General features: G+C 37.8%; 1 protein-coding gene and 1 long non-coding RNA gene across 3 annotated transcripts in view; one reads left to right on the top strand and one right to left on the bottom strand.

Moving 5' to 3' along the window:
- Positions 1-5,884: 5,884 nt before the first annotated feature.
- LOC134678096 (uncharacterized) lies at positions 5,885-12,348 on the top strand. Its single transcript, XM_063536546.1, has 2 exons — positions 5,885-5,955; positions 10,165-12,348. The coding sequence occupies exons 1-2, from the start codon at positions 5,885-5,887 to the stop codon at positions 12,080-12,082; spliced, it is 1,989 nt and encodes a 662-aa protein (XP_063392616.1). The 3' UTR covers positions 12,083-12,348.
- A 2,580-nt stretch (positions 12,349-14,928) lies between these two features.
- Positions 14,929-23,772, bottom strand: part of LOC134678822 (uncharacterized) — a 39,385-nt gene continuing 30,541 nt past the window's right edge. For both annotated transcript variants that reach the window (XR_010100247.1, XR_010100248.1), the window contains exons 6-10: positions 19,129-19,231; positions 18,994-19,047; positions 18,736-18,909; positions 18,532-18,576; positions 14,929-16,582 (exon numbers count right to left, since the gene is read on the bottom strand). This is a non-coding gene — a long non-coding RNA (uncharacterized LOC134678822). The remainder of the gene's footprint in view (positions 16,583-18,531; positions 18,577-18,735; positions 18,910-18,993; positions 19,048-19,128; positions 19,232-23,772) is intronic.

Genomic DNA, 23,772 nt, shown 5'->3' with positions numbered 1-23,772 from the left:
TCGTTCAAAATAACACTTGCACTGCGTGTGCAATCAAAATCGTTGCAGAATTTTCTTGGTCTAACTCTATTATATTTTTAAGGTAAGGAAGTACTAATTTCTGTCTCATAATAATTGTGTATAATTTGATTAGGTTCTTAGTTTGTCGGGGTATACTCTCATATTGTATATAATTTCATTAAGTACTCATTAAAATACGAATTTGCTAATAAACCTTATTCGATATTAATTGCCGGAAAAAATCCCGGAACTGACAAATCAGAATATTCAGAATACCGATGGCGCCAGAATAAGGATGTAGACGTGCTGCGCGGGAATGGTGCGGCGGGGCGCGCGGGGCCCCCGCCTGCCTGTTCTACCACTCGTCTGCTTCACCCCCTCGGAAACGTAAAACTCAAATATAAGAGCGCCTTAATATTTTTTTATCTTTTGCACCTGACTGCGACTTGTTTGCCGACCAAATTCATAAACTTTTTAAAGATATTTACATTTTTGCGAATCAAACATGCAATAGGTAGCTTATTAATCTCTTTATTATTTCTGATTTAATTTTACTACTTAATTTTACAGTGCATTGGTGTTAGCTGTAATGCTATAAAGGTCGTAGCTGAATAAGGAAACAACATCTGCCCTTGAGCTATATTTGCTTGATTTTTTTTATATAGTGTACTCATATCTAGTACACATCACACACAAAATGTTTAAAAAAATATCAAGCAAGATACACCTACAACTACTAGTACAACGGACATACCTACTTCAACGACGGCAAAAAATATACCTACAGCTACGAGTTCAACGAAAACGCCTAACATACCTACAACGATCGCAACGAAAATACCTACAGCTACAACAGCGAACAAAACTACCAACCGATTGTATCACCGAGTTTACCGACATCACAACAAAACAACAACAACCAACAACAGAAAAAAGGCATCCTAAAACGAAGAAATGAACCAGACACAACCACAACCACGCAAGTACTTTCAAGCACGAGCAAAACACGCCGAGGCCACACTTTTCGCCTGCCGGTACGCTTGGCTTGAGGTGGGAACCCTGTGGGAACTGTTATATCGTAAATTACAGGGTTGGCCATTACAATGTAAACGCCGAGTTGCATTGACTCATTGACGTCAATGCAACGTAAGGGCTACATAGCTTTCGTATTAAGTAAATAATTAACACCAATTAGATCGGATTGGACTCGCGCGTGGTTTACACCTTTTTGTCATTTTATTTTTCTAAATCTAAGTATTAAAGTCGTGTGTGTTTCAAAATTTGTTTTTTTTTTTAAACTGACTCCTGATCCACCCCGTAATAGTGGTGTCAGAAGTGGGATACCAGCACGGAAACCGTATCGTTCTGCTGGATTCCATACGCGACGGAAAACACGTTAAATATCCAAAAGACTTTTTTAAGAAGAACCACGTATCCAGAAGCGCCTTGCACAGGCACCACCGATCCATCTCCGGGGCATCAACACCATCAATCTCTTGACTTCCTGCCGCCTCGTCAAGTTCCTGATTTCCTTCGTGGTCCAGCCGTTGCGACAGTCAGCCTTATTTTTTTGAATAAGCCTGCCAACGAACCGCCCGAGGAAAGCCAACCTGTATTCCGCTGTCGGAAGGTTTTCCGGCCGCCCTTCAACAGTTGCCCTATCGGCAGCACCCCTACGACTTCTTCAACGCCAACAAACGTCTCTCCAGATGAAGATTCTCATCGCGCTCATCCTGTGAGTAAAACACTTGATTTTTGTTACCGCTACATATTTTATTTTCAAGGTCGATTTACTACCCCCTAAATTATTTAACAATGGTTGACAAAACTGAAAAAAAACCCGAAACAAGCGAGGAGTTTTCAATTTCCGTCCTGTGTAAATTGATTAACCCTTATAAGGGAGATCGTGAGACGCTCACGGCCTTCCTTACTAATTGCCAGAACGCGTTAGATTTAGCATCAGAGAACCAAAAAACTTTATTATTTAAATATATCTATGCACGATTAGAGGGCAAAGCACAGATAGCATGTTCTAATAAAATTTTCGACACCTTTGACAGCCTAAAAACTTTTTTAAAACAAAACTTTGGAGAGAGAAAGCATTATAATCATTTATTAATTGACCTTCAGTCATGCAAACAGGAAAGCAACGAGACAGTTGCACAATTCGCTTTACGAATACTTTATTTATTTAATCGTATGGCTACAAACTAGTCGCTTGATAATTAATTGCTTATTGAATAGGTACTATAGTTTAACATCTAGTTTCTTCACCCATTGGGTTGCGTTCACATCAGGGCGGAGCAGGTCCAGGGAAACTCCGGTATATTTCCTCTTGGGGCAGTCGTAGATGATGTGATTAATAGTCTGCACTGGAGCCCCGCAATCACACGCCGGTGAATTTCGCCAGCCACACTTAAACATGTAATCCCCACAGAGTCCATGTTCGGTTCTGAGCCTATTCAGCTGGCACAAGTCCCGTCTAGAGCCCGAGAAGCCAAATGGCTTTTGCGTGGGGTCATAGTTAGAGACATCAGCCCTGGGTGGGTTTGCTATCCATTCGTCTTTCCATCTTGTTTTTATATTGAACGGCTTTTCCATCAGGTACTGTGCTGTCTGGTAGGGCGGATGTCGGGATTTCAGACGATGTCGAGGCGGGCACATAAACTCCTGGTGAACCGGTAGATTTGAGTTTAGAGCTATTTTGTTGGCTTCATTTAGTAAAGCCTGTTGCCTTCTAAGATGGGGAGGCGGTATGTGGCTCAGTGCTGGCAACCATTGTAGGGGGGTTGATTGTATCGTGCCAGATATACAGCGCATAGTTTTATGCAACTGGACGTCGATCTTGTCTGTGTGGGCACTGTTCAACCAAACCGGGGCGCAGTATTCTCCTGCTGAATACACCAGGCTAAGCCCACTTGTGCGCAGTACTTCCGCGCTAGCTCCCCAAGACGTGCCTGTAAGCTTATGCAAGATGTTGTTGCGAGTTACGAGTTTCTTATTTAACTTGCTCAGGTGAGATCGGTATGTCAGCGAACGATCAAGAGTGACGCCAAGATATTTAGGCTGTGGGTTGTATTCCAGGATTTTACCGTCAAAAGTGACTTTGGGGCAGTATGTGGCCAGTTGGTTGTGTAGGTGGAATGTTGATACTTCAGTTTTACTAGCGTTTGGTACTAATCTCCACGTTTTGAAGTAGTTGTTTATTGTAACCAAGTCACTTGTGAGTTGTTCCTCAGAGGCCTTAAACGTTTTGTGCTGGTAAGTTAGGGCAATATCGTCAGCATACATAAATTTTCTAGAGGCCGTGCTCGGTAAATCGTATGTGTAGAGGTTAAACAGTAGGGGCGCCAATGTTGAACCTTGTGGGAGGCCATTTTGTAGTTTTCTCACACGGCTTCGTTTGTCCCCTAGGTACACAACGAACTCCCGATTGCTGAGCATGTTGTTTACTAGATTTGTGATTCGTCGGCAGGGCACCGCCTTCATTAGCTTAAAGAGCATCCCTTGTCTCCACACAGTGTCATAAGCTGCGGATAGGTCCACGAAGACGGCCACAGTTTTTAGTTGCTTTTGAAACCCAGCTTCTATATGTGATGTAAGAGACAGGACTTGATCAACACAATTACGACCACTTCTGAATCCCGCTTGCTCCACAGGGACAATTTTATCGATAAGCGGGCTTATCCTGAACGCCAGTAGCTTTTCCAGTAGCTTGTACGTGCAGCTAAGTAAGGCAATTGGTCTGTAGCTCTTTGCATCACAAGCAGGTTTTTCGGGTTTGAGTACAGCAATTACTTTGGCGAAGTTAAACGCTGGGGGTAGTTTGTTTCTAGCTAGAATGTCGGAAAAGAAAGCTGCTAACCATTTTACACATTTAGGGCCGAGGTTCTTAATAAATTCATTGTAGATACCATCCTGCCCTGCTGCTTTACCTAGAGCAAGTTGATTAATAGCGGCAGATGTTTCATCAATTGAAAACGGCCTGGACAGATTTGCGTCATCTGGGAGTGTATCTTTGAGTTTATTGGCCAGCATCTTAATGTTTCTAGTAGTGGCACGGTCTCCTCGTACACGTGATGTTTCTACAATGCGTTTTCCTATGGAGTCCGTAAGCTTTTGAGAAACATTGTGATTTTTTGACCCAGTTTTGCCTGTAAGTTTATTGAGTACCTTCCACGCTTTTCTGCTTGATGTTTTGAAGTTAAGCTTTTCAACAGTGGCTACCCATTTGTTCTTCCGTTCGATATCCAGAGATTGTAGTAAGTCACGTCCTACTTCCTGATCGCCTGATTCTTTGTACTGTTGGTAAAGTTGCTCGCTTTCCTTGGTCCACCCGGGTATGTACGTTTTTCGGAAGCCTCGGGGGACGTACTTTTTGGCAGCTGAAATGACTAAACCAACCAATCTCTCGTAGTTTTCGGCTTTCGGCGGAATCCATCTGATGGAGTTGTCAATGTATGTTGCAAATCCATCCCACTGTGCCTTTTGGAAATTCCATCTTGGTAGAGGCATGGACTGTACTAATGGGATTTGGTTGCCGACCTCTAACAGAATTGGACGGTGTTGAGTATTTGGGAAGTTTGTTAGTATTTTCCTTGTAGCGGGAAGAGGAGCGCCTGTACTATCACGAGAAACAAAAGTTAGGTCCGGGTTGTACTCTTTTCTCCATCTGGCTGATCTAAATGAGCCCTTGTCTTTTGCGTCGAAGACTAGCTGGTAGTTATTGTCTTCCGCCCATTGGTTGAGTGCTATGCCGTTTAGGTCGTTGGAGTCATAACGCCAGGTGGTATGGTGGCTATTAAAATCACCAGCGTATACACAGGGGTGCGGTAAGATCGGTGCCCCATCTCCCCATGAGTTGTTAGGAGGTTTATAGATGTTTGCTATGGTCAACTCTTGTGCTCTAATTACCGAGATATAGTAGTTCGGATTTGGTATTTGCGGCAAAACCACGATGTTCGATATTCCCTGTTTGACATAGGTTGCTATACCATGTTTGGGGTGGTTAAGTGCGTCAACTAGACTGTACCCTGGGATTTTCCCCCTTAACTCTAAGTTTTGCTCATCCTTGGTGTGAGTCTCTTGGAGTAGTAATATATCAACATTATGTTTCGTCAAAATTTTGTGCAAGACTTCGCACTTTGCCAGGCTAATTCCTTCTATGTTGAGCTGGCATATACGTAGGCTAGGCCCAATGGTAATTTTCGAAGAACTTTCATCATTATTTGCATCCATCATAGTACACTTTCGAAATAGCATCAGCGACTCGGTTAACTTGCTGTGAGGTTGATCAATGGCAACAGGTACAGCAGCCGAAAGGTTGTTACTCGATTAGCGCCACCCAGGGGACACGTGCAGGGTGTTAGTGGCAATTCCTGCGGACGTGAGTAACATCGTCCCCAGAATTTACGAATAGAAACATGTCTAACGGACTTACAGTCCGAAATTCACAATTCGGACTCTTACAAAAAGGATCTGTCTGGCCGCATAGCCATGACGGAAGACCTGGCACTACACACCTTTTCGCTAGGGCTACACCCTAGGTTAGGCAACATGGTCCGTTGCAGAAATCCCAAGAATTTGAATAATGCAATCAATATCGCCTTAGAGGAAGAGAAAATTCAAAATCTTATATATAAAACGTCGTCTAGGCCTAAATGCAAAATCTGCGGGAGAAACGGGCATTCCAAAAGTGAATGTCCTAATAAAAATAAGCATGTGGCCCGGCCGCGTGTGTCTTTCGATTCGCAGCCGCATAGTTCCAACCAAAATACAGGAGCCCAATTATCCTGCAGGTATTGCAAACGCTTAGGCCATGATATTTCGCAATGCCGCAAACGGCAATTTAATAACGAGAAATATAAACGTAATAATGACAATAATGAGGCCGCCGCGCATCACGTTACAAATGAAGCAATTCAAGCACGTGCATATTCACCGTCACCCGATCAAGTTAGTTCCGAGAACGCCAGCGATTATGAATATAATTTAAACTAAATAATCGGGCCACGAATATGTGCCGTCGTGTTCCGAATCCTAAGGGCACTATTCCTACAATCCTTACAAAGGCCAAATCTCAACCCTCCCCTATGGGAGCCTCTGTTTCGTTGAGTCCTAAATCTAACATTCCTCAACCCTCCCTTACGGGAGCCTCTGTTTCGTCGAGTCCTAAATCTATTACACCTCAACCCTTCCTGACGGAAGCCTCTGACTCGTTGAGCCCTACAACTAAAGTACATCATTCTACTCCTATAGGAGTCTCTAATTCACTCCCTATATATGAAATAGGGTCATCCGTTAATAAAATATCCCTACCGTACATATACCTAAAGACAAAGTATGCCAAAAAGGCTCTATGTTTCCTTATTGATACTGGATCGAGTGTCAGTATAACCAAATTTAAAAACTTTGATACAAAACCGCTGCTGTCTAATGATAAAATCCTACTCAAGGGCCTAAGTAAAAATAGTTCATTTTGCGAAACCCTGGGCTCTTTTCTATTGACCTTTGTATGCCCAGATTATAAAGAAAACGCAGCTTCTTTTCACTTTGAGTTCCACGCCATCACAGATGATGTGTATTTGAAATACGATGGTATTTTAGGGAATGATTTCCTGAAATATACTAACGCTGATATCCTATATTCAACAAATCACCTCATAGTTCAAGGTCACTCACTACCCTTCTATTTTAACGAACCGGTTTACACCATCCCTCCACGGTCTGAAGCCATAATCGAATGCCAAATTTCAAATCCCCCACTCGAAACAGCTCATTTCACCGAAGGTGTAATTTTAGATCATCACATTTCCGCCGGAGTTTATCTTGCAAATTGCATAGTGAAACCTAAAGCCAATGGACGGGTCGACGTATCCGTTCTTAACACAACTAACTCTGAAGTGGTAATAAAAAATTATAAAGTCCACTTACAACCTTTCGACATCCAGACCTCGATGCAAGTGGACGAATCTGTTGCCGACGTACTTAACGTCACAGCCTCCTCCCGTGATAGATCTCAAGAAGTTCTAGATCTTATTCAAACAAACATCTCACCTAAACGACGAAGAGACGAGAGTATTATTAGAATGTTGCGCAGATTATACTGATATATTTTATCTCGAAGGGGAGTCGTTGAGTTGTACTAGCGCCATAGAACATTCAATTGACACAAAAGATTCAGTTCCAATTCACGTAAAATCTTATCGTTTTCCAGAATGTCACAAAAACGAAGTAGAAAGCCAAATTAAAAAGATGCTGGAGCAAAATATAATACGTCCCTCCACTTCACCATGGAGCGCCCCAGTATGGGTAGTACCCAAGAAAAGAGATGCCTCTGGTAAACAAAAGTGGCGAATTGTGATTGATTACCGTAAACTCAATGATGCCACTGTCACCGAAATCTATCCTTTACCTTTAATAACCGATATTCTCGACCAACTAGGTCACTCTAAATATTTTACAACACTCGATCTCGTCAGTGGGTTTCATCAAATTAAATTAAAAAACGAAGACGCCCCAAAAACTGGGTTCACGGTCACAACAAATGGAGTTCAAGGCCATTTCGAATATACCCGTATGCCTTTTGGGTTAAAAAATGCACCCGCCACCTTCCAAAAACTAATGAACACTGTCCTAACAGGTTTGCAGGGCCTCCATTGTTACGTCTACTTAGACGACTGTATAATCTATTCGCATGACCTTCGATCCCATATGGAGAAACTCAAATTAGTATTCGACAGATTACGTCAATTCAACTTAAAGCTCCAACCGGATAAGTGCGAATTCTTAAGACGCGAAGCCACTTATCTCGGTCATATTATAACCGATAATGGGGTAGCACCTAACCCCGATAAAGTCAAGGCAGTAACCGAATTCCCAGTTCCTAGAAACCCAAAAGAAATTAAATCCTTTCTGGGATTAGTAGGTTATTATCGTCGATTCATCGAAAATTTCTCTAAAATCACGAAACCCCTTACTTCGCTCCTAAAAAAGGATGCTCATTTCCAATGGTCCGGCGAACAAGACCAGGCATTCAATACACTTAAACATAAATTAACAACTGCTCCGCTACTCCAATATCCTGACTTTCAGAAATAATTCATTTTGACTACAGATGCATCAAATTACGCAGTCGGCTGCATTTTATCTCAGGGTGAAATTGGAAACGATAAACCAATCGCCTTCGCATCACGAACTCTCAACAAAGCCGAGGGAAATTACTCTACTACCGAAAAAGAGTTGGTTGCAATTCTGTTCGGAGTCAAAACTTTTCGACCATATTTATATGGCCGAAGGTTCAAAATCGTAACTGACCATAGACCACTTGTATGGCTTATGAACGTTAAGGACCCCGGCTCCAAACTTATTTGATGGCGTCTAAAACTGGAAGAATACGATTACGAAATCGTCTATAAGCAAGGGAGATTAAATGCAAACGCCGACGCGCTGTCTCGCTTCCCTGTCAATACTCTAACCGATTCTCAAGAAACAAGTTCCCCTACGTCAGTAATAGGCAATCCACCACAGACAACTAATAACGAAGATGATTCACACAATCTACCTTCTATATCTGAAACCTATGAACAATTTCTTCAAATAAATAAACAACCCGGTGTGTCATACGACACCCTAATTGAAGAACACAACCAGTCCCTACTTAGCTCAAAATGCAAATTAATCGCTTATCCTACATCCATAGATTTAGACGAATGTGTTCCTTATTGTTTAGATATAATAAACTCTTCAACGAGCCAGCCTGACATTCGAGACACTGAACGCGTACTTCATAGTTTCTACTCTACATCCAATGAAAAACATGTTTATACACATTTATTCACACGAGTCCACCATTTCGAGGAAATGACTTATAAAGATATTTTTAACCTGATCCGTGACTACCGAGATATGGTAAAATACTGGTATATTGAGGAAAAAGAAATTGCCATATCCGATTTCAACGACCCATTTAGTAAATTATCCTTTACCAAAATTTATAACATTATAGCATTTTTATTCCACAATACAGCCATAAAGGTTAATATCTACTATAACTCCATCAAATATCCTACCCCAGTAGAAGTAAAACAAATCCTTAAAGACAATCATGACTCACCCTTAGCCGGACATCCCGGTATTTCCCGTATGCTCGAAAGAATCAAGTCCCAGTTTTGGTGGAAATCCATGCGACAAGATATAGAAGCATATGTCAAAAACTGCCGATCTTGTCAAGTTAATAAGCCGTTACGTCAAACGAATCGGGCACCTATGATAATCACTTCAAATGCTACTCGGCCAAACGAGAAAATCTATTTAGATCTTGTGGGCCCGCTCCCGGAGACCCATGAAAGGAAATATAAATTTATCCTGACATTACAGGACGACTTAACTAAGTTCTCACAAGCCTATCCCATGTTGTCATGCTCCGCCGAGGAAACTGCTATGTTATTAGTTACTTATATTTCATACATGGGAATCCCCAAAATGATTGTATCTGACCAGGGCACAAATTTCTGTTCTGAAGTTTTCAAACAAATAAGCAAACTGTTTGGTATAAAACACATTTTTGCGTCTCCTTACCACCCTCAAACGTGTGGAGCCCTTGAAAGAAGCCACTCTACCCTTAAGGAATATTTAAGGTCATATATTGGTGAAAACCAACATACCTGGGACCTCTATATCCCCAGCGCTATGATTGCATACAACTCAAACGTGCATAGCACGACAGGCTTCTCCCCTTGGGAACTATTATTTGGTTTTAAACCATACATTCCCAACAGCATCGATACTCTGGACACTAACACTTACACTGACTATGTACGAGCCTTAAATCATAGACTTTACTACAGCCGCCAAAAAGCCCTTCAGAATATTAACTCATCAAAAGAAAAATCCAAAACATATTATGATTCACACGCCAAACCGGCGTCATATAAAATAGGTGACATGGTATACGCGCGTTGCCACCACAAGCAAAACAAAGCCTTATTACCTGTGTGGAAGGGTCCATTTAAAATAATTAAGACAAACGGTAAACATACAGTCACATTACAGGTAGGCCGCAAGCATGTACGTCATCACTATGACGAAATAAAACCGGCCGCAGACCACACGTCGCCATGAACGTGAGCTATTGCTGACATAGTCCCTTTTATTCATTTACAGGTGTGTACATTCACCTGCAGCCGGCGATTTCATCTCACCCATAAGAGGAAGCCCCGGCTTATACTTCGATAAGCACTTAGATGTTAAGTTTACTAATAACAATTGGAATGTAGTTACGTATCTAGATATTAGTCATATTCTACCTAATTTAGATAACATAGAGTTTTTATTTGAAAAAACACGCGTATTGTGCAATTCACTCACGTCATCCAAAATACAGACCGATTGTAATAATGCTCTCTCTGCCCTTAAACACCAACACTTAAAAAACGTTAATAAATTCTCTTCCATTTCCTACCTACTCGTTGATGAAAAATCTAACAGTCGTTTTAAAAGGGCACTGATGGATTTTGGAGGCTCATTGCTAAAAACTATTTTCGGCACATTAGACACCGAGGACGCTCTAAAATTTTCCCAGGCGATCAATGACGTACAGACTGACGAAAAACAACTAGCCCATCTAATGAAGGATAATATACACGTCATTAAATCAACAATATCCACCTTCAATAGCTCGATAAATAAAGTCACTGAAAATGAAAACCATCTTTTGGAAAATATTAAAACCCTACATAGTATAATGGAAACCATCTCTAATAGTAACGACAAACTAGAAATCAAATCCCAAACCAACTCACTTTTGAATTCATTAGAATCAATTATCTTAACGCTCTCCCTAGACATCGATGACATTAGCAATGCCGTATTATTTGCAAAACTTAATATCCTACACCCGACCGTACTAAGTCCTCACCAACTGTATAATGAATTAGATAAAAATAGACACAACTTACCTAAACACAACGAACTTCCAGTGTCGCTAACAATCCAAAATATTCACGAAATAATTGACCTATCTAAATTAATTTGTTATTACCATTCAAACAGAGTCATTGTTGTTGTAAAAATCCCTTTAGTCCTACCGCAAGTTTATAACTTATATAATGTCGTCCCCTTACCTACTCCATATGACATAACGAAACCTGATACATATGCTCTTATTGCACCGACCGACTCATATGTGGCGATAACGAAGGATCACATGTTTTATTCACTAATCAACGATATCAAAAAGTGCCAAGTGATCAGTGAGAAGTGCTATGTGTGCGCGTTAACGAATGTTTACTCAACAATTGCAAATCCTATCTGTGAAACCGTATTTTTAACTGAGGCAGTTACAACCTTACCCGAAATTTGTACTACTAGATTAATTCATGGCGTAATAGATGTATTTCACAAAATAAAAGGAAATCGCTGGATTTTTGTCCAATCAGAACCAGGAAAATGTCATATAACATGCAACAATCAACCTGATGACATAGAAGTAGTCTTATTCGGAACCGGCATTTTGACACTGCCAAAAACATGCAAAGCTTTTTACAAAACCTTGCAGTTCACCTCGTCTAGTGAAAGCATCATTGCTAACATTACAAATAAAATTTCAGATTTTAATATCGTCCAGGATGATTGTTGTGAGAAAATTAGATTAAACAAAACCCTAGGTAAATTACCATTCATTAAATTAGAAAACATAAACAATTTAGATTCATTGGTGCACGCCAGTACCCATCTTAACCTATTCGAAAAAGAATTGAATAAATTAGAAAATCCAACTCACTTTCAGCAGTACAGCACGCATTACATATCTGTAACTTATATAATTTCTACCCTATTTCTCTTATACATACTTTACAGAGTCAGAAATTGGCTCTGCTGTAACCAATCTCCGCAGGATAAGACAGGATGCTGCGTTCAGATATTTAACCAATGTCATAACAGGAAAACCGAACTACCACCAACTCATATGATAGTCATGAAAGAACCTACTGAAGAAACCTGCTCTTCAGAGGAAGATCGTTGCACTCCATCCCCTGTAAAACGCAACATCCTCGTCACCCACAAAACTCATAGCCAATGATGCCAATATGCGTGTGTTTAGATTTTTAAGTTTAGATAAGTTTATTCTCTTTTGTAAAACCACAGGTCAGTCCAACCCTTCAATTCCACAATTTAAATTCCTCATCATTTTAAATATGATGATCCATCTTAACGGGGGGGTTGTTATATCGTAAATTACAGGGTTGGCCATTACAATGTAAACGCCGAGTTGCATTGACTCATTGACGTCAATGCAACGTAAGGGCTACATAGCTTTCGTATTAAGTAAATAATTAACACCAATTAGATCGGATTGAACTCGCGCGTGGTTTACACCTTTTTGTCATTTTATTTTTCTAAATCTAAGTATTAAAGTCGTGTGTGTTTCAAAATTTGTTTTTTTTTTAAAACTGACTCCTGATCCACCCCGTAATATCATGTGTTTCACTCGATTAACATCATGTGTTTTGGCAGAAACACAGAATTGTTCTGAAAAGAACAGTTGCGATCAATTGACACACTGCGATTAAACAGAGAAACATGACGTGCCCTGACAAGGGCAGTTTTATGTTACATTTCACGTTGCTCTGATAAGGGCAGTTTGCGTGCTCTGAGAAGAGCAGTTTTATATTGTCCTGAGAAGGACAGTTCAATATCCGGAACCTGCAGCATCCTCGTCGATCTCGTCGTGTCTTCCAACCAGCGAGCACGTAGCAGCGGAGCGCGGTACGGCGATCCGACGACGCGATATTAATTCCACGGTGGCCGGCGAGCGAAAGGACACACGCCGCCGGCGAACTTAGTTTTATTCCAGCGCGGCACGCGCGCGCCCTCTCGCTCGCGCCCGCGCCCGCGCACCGAATATCTCCATCTCAGTCTACTGTCTTTCTTTCTTTTCTCAAATTTTGTATATATACCATGAGTTTTGTAAATAAATTAATCATTCTTGTACATATCATTCGGTACCGAAATAACCGATAGCTTTATCAACTGTACTAGCTAAAGTGTTCGGCAACTTTAGCTAGTACAGTTGATAAAGCTATCGGTTTATACGATGTGTGATCTGAATTGGGTTTATTCTCGTCGGGTTAAAATCAATGTTTGAGTCCTCCATTCTATAGGAACAGAACCTATAGTTATCATAACATTGTTAATCAGAGAAAGGAAGTAACGAAGACTGTTATCGTTAAGTTTTAACAAAAGAGTAAGGAATCCCGTCTTCACCGGGTGCAGACTTGCAGAGTCTTTAGTTGATGAAAATACTCCTTTCAGTTCAAAAAGTCAAAAGGGGGAATTTAAAACATCTTCAGAATTATTATTAGATAACATGAGTAGCCTTAAAATCATAGGATGCTCTTGCTCTGGGACGTAAGGTGGGCCCAAACGATCCATGACTTGTTCTGCTAAATCTGGGGGTATTTTACTTTGTGTGTCTTTAAATGCTGATCTAAATCTTCTAATGTTTTGCCAGATGGTGAAACATTAGGACTTAATGATTTACAAAACATATGCCACCCTTCAAACTTTTTTGTTCTAAGTAATTCTTTAGTGGATTTAGCAACTTCTAAGTAGTTATCTAATTTATTATCAGTTATTTCTTGACAATACTTTTTCTCTGCCTCCTTTCTTTGTTTAACTGCAAGAATCCCACCAAGGTGAATTCTGGACCGCTACTTTTCAACGGAAAGGTTTCATTTGCAGCCTCAACCAAAGCTGTGGCAAATGCTTGTGAACTGTCTAATATATTCAAATGGCTTATTTCTGGCAAATTATATTTTTTCTACATCCTCTCTATACTGATCCCATTTATCATCAATTAACTTGTGTTTAATACGGGGCTGTCTGACATGCTTTTGAGGTTTCTTAAAATAAGGAAGGTAATGAAAATAGGAAAATGGTCGCTACCATAGGTATATACCATAACTGCTGCAACGTTGGACGGTGATAGTGTATTAGATTGGGACATTAAATTCATAAGAGCTTTTACTATAGCATCAATATTAGGCGTTTCTTCTTTATTACTACTACAGTTACCACTACTAAAAACAGATTTTTCCCTATGAATAACTGGTTGTTTTACTATTTTCGAATGAGCATACCTATCATACCCTTTGCCTAACTTTACAGGAGCCCTGGGTTAAAAAAAAAACAGTTTTTTTATAAGATTGGTTATTCAACACTGGTATTGTATCCTGATTACTCTGTGAATCGTGCTGTGTTTGTGAAGAAGATGACAATGGTGTTGCAAGCAAGGCCTCAGCATATGAGACTTTAGACACAGGCGGGTAAATTTTAGAAGCTTCCATGTAAGAGATGCAACTATTGCTCATAGTTTCTTTAATAGCTCTTTGTCTGTTAAATTCTAAACATTTTTTGCTAGTGGCTTGATGTGAACCTTTACACAAGCAACACTGATAGTCATCCTCCTCTACATTAAAAGATTCACCAGAGTGACCTTGTCCACACTTGAAACACCTTGGATTTGAGCGGCACTGATTTTTAACATTCCCATAGCGGCAACAAAGGAAACATTGGACCGTTGGATATACGAGGGGTGGCTGAAAAGTAATCTACCTAGTAGGGTTTGCTCCCGGGAAATACCGGAACCGAAAGTACCGGGGATTCCCGGGATTTAGAGCCAAGCAAAGAACCGGGATTTCAAAATTAAATTCCCAGTACTTTCGGGATTTTCGGGACTAATATTTCCGGTACAATATTTGACTGTTTTCTGTTACTTAGTATGAAAAATCATGTTTTTGAAAGAAATATATTGTATCAATCTAAGGCTGACGCTAATACTTTAGCGGCTGACCACATATTAAAATCAAAACAAAATTAGTCAATAAGTTTGACAATGCCAACAATATATAATTGTGTATTTTGTAACTATACGGACATAAGTGATTCTAAGATTAATAAGTTTATACGAATAATTAGTTATTTGTGAGAAATTGTGTAATTAATAAAATATGCATTTTAGTTCGAATACGGTATAATAAACTCTCATTGATAATGACATTTTAGAAAGAATAAAATATTACAGTTACATGTCCTCTCCTTGGTAAATTCTTAATTCTGGCTGCAACAACTTCTTGATTCTTCGTATTAATAATTCTATTATTAGTAGGTAAAATATCCCTGCCACAGAACGCATGCGAAAGTAATTAATTAAATTTAACGAAACGGCTTACACATTTAAATTAAATGATGATGATGATATTACCTGAGCGACAATTCAGTATTTTGCCGATGTTTTTCAACAAAGATAGTAAAAATATCAAATGTAATTTAGGATTAAACCAAATTATATTATTTAGTAGTATATAGTAAGCAGAGGCAGTCATGATTGTCTGGCTTCAAGACACATATTATCGTAAAAAAGAAGTGTGCGTACCTTCACTATGGTACTTATTATACTGTACTAATGCTTAGAGAAACATTCGTGACCGTTTTCGGATTTTTGTTTTTACCGAAAATTTAGGTAAAAACTGATTTTTGAAGGCAGTCCCGAAAGTACCGAAAATACCGGGAAATCCCAGTTCCATTTTTGTCTGGTACCGAAAATCCCGGTTCTTTTAAACACCGGTTCTGCAATCCCTACTACCTAGCCTATAAATAATTTAAAAATAATGCTGACCGCTATGTATTCGTGTTTATTGACAATTCTTTTTTCAAAATATCAAACTTTTATTTGTCAGTTGCTCTTCATTTGTTTTTGGCACGCGAATGCTTACAACATGTTGCTAGAGAAAAATAATTTGCTCAAAATTGAGCAACGTTCAGTGATTAAATTTCTCACTAAAGAAGGAAATACCCCTTAGCGGATAAAACAACGTATGTTGCCCGTGTTTGTCCTTCCGATTTCACAATTAAGTTCTGGCCTAGGCACATGTACACCCGGGTTGGTAATATTTGTCCATCAAAAGTAAGTATAACAGTACCATTATTCACAAATTGAGTAGAGTTGTTGACAACAATTTTCCTTTTTAGACTTCTAATTTTTATAATTGGCCAATTCACAGCCAATTGGCAGGTTAATAGAAGTCTGTACTTCATCATCAGTCAAGTGGTACACCTTTGATCACTCCCATCCGTGTGACATTGAAAGTTGGGATGAAAGCATTGTATCTGTTATTTCCTAAGCTGTCACTACTTAAAAAATTGTTAGCATCAGTGATGTAGCAAATACAATGCTGACTCTATTTCTGCCTATTCTCTTTAAACTGCCGTTCACAACACCTTGAATGTTATTTTGTAACATAAAACGACCAAAAGTGATAGGATGGAGAGTTGTGCCATCACTGGTAGCTTCTTTTTGAACACGTACGCACGTAATTGCAAGAGAAAAGGAGGTTCATTGTATATGCATTGTTTTAAAACATAACTATGAAATAACAGTGACCATGAAGGTAGGAATAATTTCCAAAGTAGGAAGATAATCGTGGTAGATGGCTGTGGGTCGGGTATCCAAGTATTGTAGATGGTGCTCCTGTGGTAAATCTTGTAGTTCTGGAAAGGTGAGGGTTGAAGTAATGTTATCCTGAAAAAAATAGGGGGGTTATGGAAGATACACAGAATAATAAAACTGTATTAGGTAAATAAAAGGAAGGAGATATGTATTATAGGTATCCGAGGGCTGTATGTCATTATAATTTAGACCATCTTGTATGGTAGTTGTGTCCTGGAATGTAGGGAGCTGACAGCAGGGTGGAGCTGTATCCTAAAAAACAAATGAATTAGTAGACTTTGGTAAGTTAAATAAAGAGGAAAGAAAAAAACTAGGAAAATAAAATAGTTACCAAGGAGAAATGATAGTAGTCAGGAGTGGCTTTATCCAGAAGGCAATTGGGAGACTGAGGCTCAATGGGTCGATCGGTGGGTGTAGTTGAAGGAAGAACGGACGAGGGCTTAATAGATCGATCGGTGGGTGTAGTTGAAGGATGGACAGACAGGGGCTCAATAGGCGGGTCGATGGACGCAGTTGTGGATTGGGTGGATGTCAGGGGTAGAGGTAAAGTTTCCTTAGCAGATTTTCGTAACTATAAAAAAAAGAGAGAAAAACAAAGATAGGGAGGGGGGGACAAAAGGAAATAAAGGATACATGACTATGTTGAATTGAAAAAGTTTATGATAATACTAACCTTGTATTTATGTCGCCGTGCGTAACTGTAGATCAATTTAGTCAAAAGTTCTGAAGACATATCCACCCCATAGTGTAAGGTTATTTTTTGTATGATGATTTTCTTTACGTGAGCGTGGAGAAGTAAATTCTTATAATTAAGATGTGCGGGGTTCCACAGTACGGGGTACTGTGCAAAATAATGGTCAAAATCCACATTTTCGATTGTTATGTTATCTTTGCTAATTTCACTAAACACTTAGGAGACGCCAAGACGCTTGTAATTAAGTAATGGTTGGAAACGAAAATATTGACAATTGTAAACAAAAAGTCTTGCCAGGAAGAAAACGGTTAGGCATAAAGCGGTGTGATGCGATAGTGTGTTACGGCTTTTAGTGTAGAATGCCATAGACGATAAAAATCGAGGGTTCTAAGTCTTGTTTCTCTATCACTCATTTATAATTAATGAAGAGGAAATAGGTTATGATAAATGAAATACATAGGCATTTTGAAAACAAAATAGTTGGGATTTGAGGAAGGAAAAGGGGAAAAAATAAAAAGAGGGAAAGTTAAAATTAGTTTAATGAAAAATGGTTAGGTGTTAAGTGTCGTAATAAATGGTATGTGGCGAGTGTGGAGCGCGCTTTATACTAGAACAGAAAGAAAAATAAACAAATTATAGATACATATTTTGTGAATTACATGTAAAAGCCTTAACTGCAAAATAATTTTGATGGGAGGGGGAATGAAAGTTTGGCAACACCAAATCAAAACTAGTAAAACGGTCAGTATTGGAGAGGCGGGAAATCGTGGAGGATTGGGTAATAAAACGCGCGATATTATAAACGGTTCTTTTTCAAGTTTGAAACCGCGAAAAAGAGACAATTCTAGGAATAATGAACTGTAATAATAATAATGGACACCTAGAGAGACTCTCGCTGGGTGGCTGGATCAAGGGTCAGATGCAGAAGGCGGTAATTTTGGACACGGCGCGTATAGTACGTCGGTTCCTCACTCTGCGGCCCTGACCACCGGCAGCTTGGGCCCTGCCCCGCTGCCGGCGGCACCCTAGGTTAGGTTTTTTATAATGTGTTTATATGTATTTTTTATTGTTTTGTAAGTGTTTTTATATTTTACTTTTATATACATATTATAAAAACCTAGCCTAAGAAAAATGATGAATAAAGGAATAATGGACAAGAAATGAATGTATTTGACTTAAATAAAAGAAAGGAGGTTATATGTTTTTGAAAACGGGGAAATATAAGGGAATTTAACGGAAAATAATAGGTAATTTTTTTTTTAGTAATTACTAAAAATAAAGCAATTAAGTTGACTAAATAGAAAAGGAAAGAAAAAAAAAAGCTTACCATTTACATTGGTTCATCTTCTGACGAGATGGTATAAGTAGGAATCTGTAAGTCAAACAAAATTAGATTAGAATATAAAAAAAATAGGAATTGCGGGGCGTTTTCAGGTTTTGTTTTCCGGGCGGGGCTCGGTCACCCAGATATTAATCACTTAATTACACACAACACAATTCAATAATGAAGAATATTAATAAGGGAACTTACATTCATAGGGTTTGAAGGGGACTCTGAACTAGCAATTGGACTATAAGATGCTTCATTATCATTAATATGTGAATCGGAACTGGATGGTGAGAAGTGTGGAGGCGCGCGGGTAATGTAAAAGTCCTGGCAACATGGAACTGGATCAGTTTGATTTCCCACATCAACTATTGTAGGCTGGAAAAAAGAAAAAAAAATTAATCACGAACATTGCAGAGAATTTTAATTCAAGTAAAAAACAAGAATAGAAAGAAAACTCACTGCTGAGTAATGTAGGGTGGGAACTGTTTGAGTTCCCGCATCAACTATTGTAGGCTGAAAAAAAAGGTAAAAATTTAATCACGAACATTGCAGAGAATTTTAAGACAAGAAAAACAAGAATAGAAAGAAACTCACCGCTTGTTTTAAAAGCCGCGCTTTTTCCAAGTATCCCCTCCCTTCTCTCTATTCACTGTATTCACGGTTACCAGTGTTTCTATCATCCCAAATCTGAATTACCCTATAAAATCTATTTATTTAATATACTTTTTGTCGCTTTTTTTTCCTTACAGATAAAGTTTCCAGTAATAAGCATTATATCTTATTCGGTGTGGAGATCGTTTTAATAATATAAAATTATTAATTATTTGGAGACAATACTATATAAATCAACATTCAATCACATTCATTTAGAGATTGGACATATTGTATTCATCCCTCTAATGTCACATTAATGAATCTTATTTTATTTATTTATTTATTTATTAGTCAAATAAGTAACACAGCATTACAGTAAAACCAAGGCACTGTGAAACTACAAAATAAAATACAATAAGTACAAAGAAACTACGAATAAAAACCAAAGACAAATTAAACACATTAAATCCACATTATTCCATTCCTAATCCTAGCTGAATTTGCTCCATTGATTCCAGTCAATAACCTACTCTCATAATACCCCTTTGTACTTATAGGAATGCCCACTTTCCTGAACTAACCTTCCATTACCATTTCATGTCATACAAATGTTTTCCATCTGGGCTCGATCCCAGGACTCCCACGTAAGCTTTACCTATTGTTTGATTAATTTTTTAAATATTAACTATTTATTTACAAACACTACACACGCAGCGGCATTACTAAAAGAAATTAATTATTATTTTTATTTAATATAGTACAATGCAAGTAAATGAAATAGCTAATTAGTGTAAACTTCTTCTGATACATTAATAACTTTAACTCAATTTACCCCAAAGTTGACCAAATTTGCCGACATCCTCGGGTAACTTTCTTACGTATGGTATCCCTAACCGCTTGGTGACGGCCTTGACCCATATTTCCCAAAATGCGCCTGGATACCAAGGTCACATTCCATTAAAGTTTACTGATTATGTTATTTTTTATAGCATTGTATTTATGTTTTAGAGTTTGCCGACTTATTTACTTGTGAAACTATATTTATATAAGCTTATTTATGAGTTACCGATTCTTTACAGTTTGATGATACTTTTCCTAGACATTAGAATAAAAATTGTCTGTTGACCTACTATCCTATTTACCAAAATAATTGATTATTATATACATACACTTAATTATATCTGTTATATACATGTAATTTTAGTTTATATCTGTACGGGAGCCCGTGTGATCCGTTAAAGCTGCCCCCCCCCCCCCCTCAACGAGCGCAACATTGTCCATAATCGAAAAAATCGCGAAAATTTGGGTCTTTTTTTAAATTCGGGCGATTAAATTATAACCCTAAAGGACTAGGTTTGGATAGTACTTTAAAACGTTTTACTTAATTAGCTACAATACGTGACTAAAATTGTCTCCGTGGATCTAATACTTGCCGATATAAGTCTTTTCAAAATTTATATTTTTTGGAAATTGAGTTCGTAGGCTAAGTGAGTGCAGTGAGTTTGCAATTTTGTCTCAGGCGATGCCGCATAGAACCCTGTTAATAATTCGTTTCTTAATTTTAACTCTTCATTATTATTATTCTATACTCGTACTGCCTATTTATACTGTTTTTTTTTCGTTTCGTTTCCTGAGCAGATTTGTTTTTCACTATTTCTCTTTTACTTGCTTTGTGGTTATTTCTTTGTTCTATGGCCTCAAGAATATATTTGGGCTCTTTTATCTCCATATTTCAGTCTAACCTGGAGTCAAGGATTTCTTCAGCATGCAATCGAAATAAAAAGATGTTAGCTTTATTTCCATTTCTCTCCAAAACTCAACTTTCAACTGATAATATAGCCACAAAAACTCGCTGAGACTGCAGGTCGAGTCTTAGTTTCAATTTCTTGATGATATATCATTGAATTAACTTTCAAAGCACGTGATAGCTCTCAGAATAGCAACAAAACTGGTTGAAACTAAAAATTTTATTGCTGATATTATGTGAACAACATTGCTTCGTCTTCATAAATAAAATTTTAATAATTTATATTGTTTACGTTAAAATGTGAAGAAATTTGTTGATAAATTGTCTATCTAGTATATTGACATTATGTCATATATGTTTTTAAAATGACGTAATATGAATGCCAGCACAATGAAAATTTATTCCAATAAGATAAAACAAATCTTCAAACTTTTTTAATTTTTAGTGAATTAGGAAGAAACTAATTACACTGATTTGGTTGTGTTATTTTTATATTGTGTACCTAAGCTAAACTAATTTATACAAATTTTACTCTCTTTTGGGATCATATAAAATTTTAACATCATTTACTTATCACTACATTAGCATAGTTATCCTTTAGAAACATAAGATTGTTACATGTACTTCTCTTTATTAAATAATTCTAGGTATCTTTAACAGGCTAACTTATCCTTCTAATGTAAAAAGAATCTGGTTTATTACACATAGCTTAGGAGTCCTACCATTATCTAGACGATCATAACTTTCTTTATGGCCATTTTAATTTTATTGTAGATACAGGTAATTTGAGTTTGCTAATTAAGAGTGTTAAAGTAGAGTTTTTAAGAGTGGGTCTTAGGGAGGTATTACAGCGTTGAAAAAGCTCTCGTGTTAATGGGGGCTTATGGTTATAAGTTTGATCTAGGTACGCACACGTAATTGAGAAAAAAAAACCACGTTATTGAGATTGTTTATTGTTTTACTTGTTTCTGAACTTATAGTTACACTACACGTGTTGTTGTATGTTGTGTTTTATGTGTATTTTCTTCAACGATTTGTTGATATCCAGTCAAGAATCAAGATGCCGAAAGCAAAAGTTAAAAAGAAAAATTATGATCAAAAATATACGAAGTCCTGGGAGTCCGAGCCACAGTTTAAAGGTAAAGTAATTGTAAAGGATACGGTTATTGTAATTTTGAATCTTCGAAACGAAAAAGATGAGACAGCTTAAAGAATATTGCGTTCTATAATTACTGTCATTTACCCCAGAATTACCGGCGCCACAACTGTACCCGTCCTTCAATTCACATGATGTATGGAAAGGTATTGAATTTTACATAAGTAAGTACATAACTTACAAACAAAACATTACGTACAATAGTTAATATGACTAACTGTTAGAAAAATATTTTTTTTTCATTGTTGTCTATGCTCCTTCCTTATAAAAAGCTAGGTGGCCATAGACTAATTCTCTTTTCACATCTATAGCGCCTTACATCAAGTCACCTGTGTCGTCCTAAATAATTTTAATTTAATCCTCAACTCCAAATTCAGTAATTTACAGTCGTTGTGTGATATTAACATTATACCATGAATATAATAATTGTGCATGACAGAGGATTGTTTAATTTGTGTCCGCCACCATTAGAGAAAACCTTCCTGTGCATTCGACTTTGCTGAAACGAACTATACATTGATTTGTATTTATATCTGTTAGGTATTTAAGTAAAAGAGGTGGGTGGTGGTGCTGTTTTGTTTGAGGTTTTGTTACTAATTGGATGATGAAATTGATGTATTTTGTTTTAACAATTGTGTGGTGTTGTATTTGGCGAATTGTCGATTTAGATTTTACTTTATTCTTTAAATAAATACAAGTATAAGTTTACAGATCTAGATATGCCAAAACACTTATACTCTTAGTGAATAGAATCAGGCGTTACTTTGCGGAAATCCATATTAATTAAAACCAAAATATTACTTTGCTAATCCGCGTAAAGGATAACGTGCTAGTCAATCAGTGCTAACCCGTTATACTTACTTGCGTATTTTTTACATGCAATTAATGTTCCCACCCTCCCACCGCAAAAATAAATATAACAAACCACCACCAAAAGAATAATACTCGACACGTGTTTCGCCTCTCTACGAGTCAGTCAGTTGTACTAAATGTTTCCAGCAGAATCAAATTACCCCAATACTCGGTAAAGTTGGTATTGCTTCTTTCTTGAGTTAATATAGATTTTAAAAGGAAATAAAAGTTGGTATTTTACTGAAGCTACAATTTAAATTTCCCTGTTTTCTATATTTTATTGAGGTGCCTACTACTGCATGGCAAGATTTAGATATACGTTCGGGATTCTATTGTAGAATCCATCGCTTCATTCGAGAGCAAAGAATATAATACTCACTAGGAGAAGAACGGTAACTCCATACAAAAAAATGTCCCCAACCGTTTATACGTTTATACTACTGGCGCCCTCGATGTGTACCAATGGAACTAAAGTTGACAACCGGTTTAGCCTGGCGGGTATTGGTATTATAGGTATATAGTAATTATGTTGATAAACATATTTGTTATCTTCATATCACGAAATATATGAAAGATGCAAATATTACCCCTTGTTTGTGGTATTATCTATTGATTTAAATAAAAGGCATATTTATGTTTATAACATTGTATTATGTTTTACATATAGAAATATACACTGGAAATTAAACCCTGACAACTTAATAAAAATAGACATTAATAAAGCGCATTCACAAAGTTTTCAGTATTATACAAATAACATTAGGCATGCCTACCTATTACACTTTACACACAGATACACTAGTTACACTACACTTTACACACAGCATTTTACACAGATTTCTAACTTGTATTCATTCATACATTTCTTCACGGTTAATTAATACGCTTT

Source organism: Cydia fagiglandana, chromosome Z, assembly GCF_963556715.1.
Source record: "Cydia fagiglandana chromosome Z, ilCydFagi1.1, whole genome shotgun sequence".
NCBI lineage: Eukaryota > Metazoa > Arthropoda > Insecta > Lepidoptera > Tortricidae > Cydia > Cydia fagiglandana.
The sequence above is the reverse complement of the archived record's forward strand: the minus strand, read 5'-3'. Positions and strand labels throughout refer to the sequence as shown.

What these genes read in the sequence shown, in the direction of transcription:
- LOC134678096 (XM_063536546.1), top strand. Translation starts at nt 5,885, where the DNA reads ATGAGGCCGCCGCGCATCACGTTACAAATGAAGCAATTCAAGCACGTG. An exon ending in ATTCACCGTCACCCGATCAA is followed by an intron (nt 5,956 to 10,164) that starts GTTAGTTCCGAG and finishes ATTCATTTACAG; the next exon opens with GTGTGTACATTCACCTGCAG.